General features: G+C 37.7%; 1 protein-coding gene across 1 annotated transcript in view; it reads left to right on the plus strand.

The window, feature by feature from the left end:
* The window catches only part of LOC109834086 (phosphoserine phosphatase, chloroplastic-like), an 18,428-nt gene that overhangs the window by 8,718 nt on the left and 2,823 nt on the right, over window positions 1-6,887 (plus strand). Inside the window, exon 6 of the mRNA XM_020401992.1 lies at window positions 1,054-1,081. Within this exon, the coding sequence (XP_020257581.1) occupies window positions 1,054-1,081 (28 nt within the window). The remainder of the gene's footprint in view (window positions 1-1,053; window positions 1,082-6,887) is intronic.

The following is a 6,887-nucleotide window of genomic DNA, read 5'->3' on the forward strand; positions in this document are numbered from 1 at the left end:
GCCGCCACCTGCTGCTGCTACCTCTTGTTGCTGTTCTCTGCTGCCGCTTGTTGTTGCTGTTGTCAGAGATGAAAGAGAGGGAGACGAGTTGATTTGCTATTGCCACTTGCTGTTGTTGCTTCATCGGAGATGAGAGAGAGGGAGACGAATAGATGGGGGCGAGAAAGAGAGAGAGAGAGAGACGGGAAAGACAAGCATATTGGGAAAACCCCTAGGCAACAATCATGTTTGGCTTTTGACAACAAAAGTGGGTCTAAAACATTTACAAATTCAGATTTTTAGACCCAAAACCCAATCATACCCATTCTAAAACTCGCCCGCATAATCCTTTTATGCGGGCGAGTATGCATTTTCATCCCACATATGCGGCTGTCCGCATGTTTGACCTAATCAGCTAATTTCCAAGTGGAAATGGGTCAATTCTGTATGTGGCCGAGTCAACCAATTTTTAAAACACTGGTCAAAGCAACATTCTCCATGGGCATATAGATGAGATCTACATGCAGCAACAAGAGGAGTTCGAGGAGTAAGGGAAGGAGGACCATGTATGCAAGTTAAAGATGTCTCTTTACGGGTTGAAGCAATCACTAAGACAATGGTACAATATGTTCGATTCTTTTATGATGAACAACTTTGCCCGAAGTGAGTATGATAGTTATGTGTATTCAAATAAATTGCTTGACAGGTCATGGATATATTTGCTTCATTATGTTGAAAATATGCTAATCGCTGCTAAGAATGTGGATATTATAAATGGACTTAAGGAGAGCTTGGGTAGAGAATTTGAGATTAGAAATGTGGGAGGTGCTAAGAAAATCCTAGGTATGGAGATCCGTTGAGATGGAGAGAAAGAATTACTATGGCTATCTCATAGCAAGTAGAAGGTACTTAGAGAGATTCAACGTGAATCAAACGAAGCACGTGTACCCCTATTGGATCACATTTCTAGTTATCAATGAGATGTTGTCCTTCTAGGGAGGAAGAGAAGAACTATATGGCAAGATCATATGCAAGTGCAGTCAGGTTACTCATGTATGTTGTGGTGTGCACTAGACCAGATATCTCTCATGTAGTGAGCTTGGTAAGTCGATACATGACAAATCTAGGAAAGAAGCACTGGGAAGCGGTGAAATGGGTGATGAGGTACCTAAGAGGAACCATCAAGAGGTGTATTGTGTTCTCTATGAACGATATGCACAAACAAGTGGAGGGGTTTGTAGGTTTTGACTATGCGAGTGATGTGGACAAGAGGAGGTTCATTACCGGATATGTATTCACATATGGAGGAAACCTAGTTAGTTGGAAGACTATTCTTCAAAGCACGGTGACTCTTTCTACAACAAAGACCGAGTATATAACAACGATTGAAGCGATGAAGGAGGCATTATGGTTGAAAGGCTTAGTGAGATCACTTGGAAGCAAGGTTTTAAATATCGATTATCGGAGATTTATCGGACGGTCAAAATCCTTATCAGATAGCGAAAATCGGGGATATATCGGAGATAAATAGTATTTATGGGAGTGATATACTAGATGGTGTATATATAATATAATAACCAAAAATATAATCTAACCATAATTAATGAAATATAAACATACCAAAGTATAAATAAGCATGTTTAGAATCACTAATCAATTGTAGAAAGCAAGTCGGGTCGAGTTTAATAACTCACTAAATAACTGCCAATTACCTAAAAATTAAACTCAAAATTTGGCCCGATAAAGACGATGTTTAGAGTCTCCTTTATCGGCCAATAAATACCTTTATTGCCGATAACTCGCCGATAAACCCCAAAAAACGATAACCAGTTAAAATTCCTACTTATCCTAGCGGAAAGCTTCCAAATCTGATAACTCGACGATAATATCGGATTATCAGCCGATATTTAAAACCATGCTTGGAAGGGAACAAGAACCGGTGTCTATTCATTGTGATGCCAAAATGACATTCATTTAGTGAGAGATCAGATGTTCCATTCTAGAACCAAGCACGTTGATATAAGGTACCATAAAATCCAAGATTGGATGGAAGATGGGGAGATCATTCTTGAGAAGATTATTATAATCCGGCGGACTTCATGACGAAAGTTGTTCCAACAGATTAGTTTGAGTTATGCTAGAATGCCATTAATGTCATCCATCATTGATGGTGAGGGAGCACTGCGGCGGGAGCGTGGTTGGGTATCCCATCTAGGATGCCTTGAGGAGAGATGCACCAAAGAGTATACATTGGCGAGAATTAGAATTAAGTCAAGGTGGAGTTTGTTGTGTTAATGTGGCTTAAGTTATTTACTTGTAGAGTTTATTTTGATTTGTAGAGTTATTATACATTGAAGAGTTGCATATTAATTATGCATTCACTAAATAATTCAAAGTTCAGTCTTTTTTTCTTTTGTAATCAAAAGTAAAACAAGGTGCAAAGACAAATGCTAGTGCCAAACCAAAAAACAATCAATGACCCACAATTAAGGGTGATCCATAGCATCTAAGTTCTTAATTGTGGGATCAAGGTCCTCCACGTTATAGTAGAAATGTAGCTCGTTGAGATTATGACCATTCTTGGAGAGGCGATCAGCTATCTGATTGTAGCAACGAGATAAGTTTGCCTGGAGCTTGTAGTCCATGTTGTGCCAAATATCAGTGAGTTGTCAAAACGTGCAATCCTTCCCAATCAGGTCCACAAGGGATTTGGAGCCAGTCTTAACTTTGGTAAGCAACAGACTGAGTTCATCAATCAAATCATCCCCAATAGTAAGAGCCTTCACCTCAGCTTGAAGGTTGGAACCTGACCAGCAGGACCAGAGAACACAACAATAAAAGAACTCTCATGGTCTCTAATGACCCCATCCACATCAATCACATTTTGGACACATGAGTTATCAATGTTCAAAACAAGCTCACTAGGTTTGGGGGGATTCCACACACATGAAAAACTTGGTTTGAATCTAAGTGATCTTGAATTGATGCCAATGGAGAGGGGATAATCTTGCCATATTTAGAGGAGCACATCAAAGGCTTAACCATTGAGTCAAGATGCTGAAGATAATCAATCACCATGAGTCTTGGTAGAAGAAAATCCTTCACCATGCCACCATAGGTGCAATTGTTTTTTTAACTCAATATTTTCCTACAAATGGCAATGCAAGTCAGTCTCCCCATGATAGAGAATTGAGATTTCCCTTTGTACTTTATGGAAATATGGCACTACAAAGAGGGCACTAAAATATTTCCATAAAAAATGTGCAACTTCACTTTTGATAAAAAGATGGTCCGGAGTCTCCTCATTGTGATCCGTACAACAAACACATTTGGATGCAAAAGAGAAACCCCTTTGTTTAGCCAAGGAGTCAACTGGCAAGATTTTATGAAGCAATCTCAAGCACATTGACCTTGATGAGAGTGGTATGATAGAGGACCAATTTTCATCAAGCGATGGATCAGGTGCTTGTTGAGCTCTAATAGCATTCCACACAGATTTAATGGTGAAAATTCTAGCCTTATCATGGACCAATGCCTAATATCATCCCTCTTCTTAATATTCGAGGCAAACTCACCCAACAACTCGATCACCTCATTAACCCAACAAAGGGGCCAGTTCATCAAAATTCCAAGCATCATTCTCATGAAAGTCCCTTAGTCTGACATTGATACCCTCATCATCACAAAGAAAAGCAAGAGAAAACTGAGAGAGCCATTTATCATACCAAAAGGAGAGATCTCCTCTACTAACAAACCAAGAATAGAGTGGGGAGAAAACGAGCTTAACAGATAATATATCTTTCCACTCTTTAGAGGAACGAAGAGGACTAGTCCAAGCAAGAGGAGTAGAGCCAATCTTGTATTTGTTACGCATGAAAGAAGCTCATATGAATTTAGATTTGCATAATTGCCAACACTGTTTGAGGAGAAAATCAAACTTTACCTCTAAAAGAATTCTTACTCCTAGACCCTCTTCATTGACAGGAAAATATATATTTTTTACCACTTGAGCCAATGTCCGCGATGACCATAATCAGAGGATCCCCCCAAAAAACTAGCCAACTGGAATTCAATATTGTGAAGAGCTTGTTTAGGGATGGATGTAGTGAAAAGCAAGTGAGTTGGCATTCTACAAAGAACATGTTTAATAAGAATGGGTCTACATGCATTGCTCAATAATTTAGAATGCCGCTCTTGAATCCTTGCAGATATTTTATCAATAAGAGGCTGATAGAGAGAACATTTTCTTCGGCCTGGACTAATAGGAACCCCACGTATATAATGGGGAAATTACCCCTGGAGAATTTGGTCATTCTCTGCATAGATCTCACCCTTTGTATAGCCGCTCTACAAGGCAAGTAAAAATGGCTTTTGGACAGAGTCACTCTTTTACCCGAGTTGGACTGATATGACTCAAGTAGTTTCATGATTAGCTGAAGGGAGGGTTTGTCAGCATTGACAAATATAATGATGCCATCAGCAAAGAGAAGGTGGGAGGAGCATTTAGCCATTGTAGTATTGTAGCTCTCATTGACTGTAACAAAATGAGAAAACCCACAAGATAGAATTTCTTCAACCAAATGTGTGTGAGAGCATAACAAAAAAGAAAAAAAGAAAAAAAAAAGAAAAAAGGAGAGTGTGTGAGAGAAAAAGAGAGGAGAAAAAATAGAGAGAAAAGAGTGTGAAGATTAGAGAGTGGAGTCCTTGTACTTATCTATTTTTCAAAAGTGAATATCTCTCCACTATCCAAGGACATAGGCCAAAGTCCGGGGCCGAACCTCGTCAAAATTGTCGTGTCTTATTCAAGGTTTTAAATATCGGTTATCGGGGATTTATCGGACGACCAAAATCCTTATCGGATAGCGGAAATCGGGGATATATCGGGGATAAGTAGTATTTATCGGAGTGATATACTGGATGATGTGTATATATAATATAACAATTAAAAAATATAATCTAATCATGCTTAATAAAATATAAACATACCAAAATATAAATCATCATGTTTAGAATCATTAACCAATTGTAGAAAGCGAAACTTGCATCATAGCCTTAAAAAAAATATAATGTTAGTCAAAATGAGCCGATAATCCCGATAAAAAGGTCTTACTTATCGGCCGATAAGTGCCGATAACGCCGATAAATCGCCGATAAACCTAGAAAAACGATAACTGATTAAAAATCCAATTTATCCTAGCGGAGAGCTCCCAAATCCGATAACTCGGCCGATAATATCGATTATCGGCCGATATTTAAAACAATGGTCTTATTGCATTGTGGTTCCATATTCTTTTGACGTCTCAATCTCCTAGATCCTGCAGTTATGTGTGTCAAGATCGGCGTACGACGATTGATTCTGCATCTATTGTAAAGAGATTATTCAATCGATAATTCACAACAGATTAAACTTAAGCCAACGACCCCTGTTTGAGTTTGATTCTTTATAAATTTGAGGAGCTCAAAATCAAGCTGAATGCTTCACATGTGGCTTGTGTTGATGATAAGAATCCAAACATTTTCTAATCGATCCTTTAGAAAAGAAACATTAAAAGTACTCAAAAAAGAAGTTACGCATTTCTCTTCTTTTTTTATCATGTAAGTAGCTCATTTAGTAGTGGTCTGATTTTCCAGCAAGTTGATTACAATCTGCGCTAAAGAAAGATGTTAATAGTTTGCTCAGATCATTGGTCTATAGTAATATGGAGAACGTTCTATATTTGGCAAAGCTACATGTTTGTATTTTCCCATATTGGCTAAACACCTTATATTTTAAAATTTAAATATCAAACAACTTTTAGAGAGTCTTCCCATGCACGTGCACACATAGATTTCGAGCTTATTTGAGCCAAACATGAGCCATCAAGGCCTAGCTGGAGTTCTACTTGTTTCTTAATTGACCGAGCCAAAATCAGGTTACACGCCAAGCCAAACATGAATTGTATGTGAGATTCTGGTATGTTTGACAGCCCTAATTGGAAATAACATCAATTATGAAACATATAATATGCAGGAATAAGGCATTGAAATTCCGAATTGTAATTGCTTTCATTAGAAAAACCATATCGGCTACGATACTCCTAATATGTTAGACAGAAAAACGAAAAGCTATCCTTTCAACTACGATAACTCTTGTCCAACTCTTAGAATATTTATAATGGTTCCTCTTCTCAGTGTGTTCTAGTTGGGAGAACAAATCCTCTTCTTGGAGTTTGGAAATTCCAACAATCTGCATCAGTCTGGGATTAACATCCCGCTGCAATTCACAGATTGACAAACCCAACCAGGAATATTTGCTTGTGAGCATACAATGTAGATGTGAATAATGGAAATTGGATAACTCATCCATTTTTCCTCCTTTTCATGTTGTGGGAAATACAATGTTGGTGTGGGAAAGACATTGTTATACATAATAACAAATGATACAGTCACAATCATCTCCATGTTGCCATTTCCACGTTAAGTTTGGCAAACATTCAGAGATGGTTGAACTATATAAATGCAGAATCATTAAAAAGTAGTGATTGTGTGAGTTGAGATTCACAAGTTGGGTGTATTATATTAGAGAGAAGATTTTTGTCATTAATGTGTTACTTGACATTGTGGATTGTGCTTCGATATAATTTTGCCACATTAGGCTATACTTACTATCTGTTCTTAAGTTTACTTAGGTTCTTCTATACTCCTGGAAAGAGTTACCAGTAAATGGGATATATCTCTTATAAACTGCATTAAATTTATAACTTTTATTTTACATCAAATGCATATCTTTGTCCTCTTCGAGTCTTTTTTGATCCAGTATCCACTCTTCAATCATGTGTTTTTTATCATCTATTTGTTGTAAGGCTCTAATTTCCTTGTCTTTTGTAAGTTTGACCACTTTTCACACTGATGTTCTTGTTATGCAGGAT

The sequence above is a fragment of the Asparagus officinalis genome, chromosome 3 (assembly GCF_001876935.1).
Source record: "Asparagus officinalis chromosome 3, Aspof.V1, whole genome shotgun sequence".
In the NCBI taxonomy this organism is placed as follows: Eukaryota; Viridiplantae; Streptophyta; class Magnoliopsida; order Asparagales; family Asparagaceae; genus Asparagus; species Asparagus officinalis.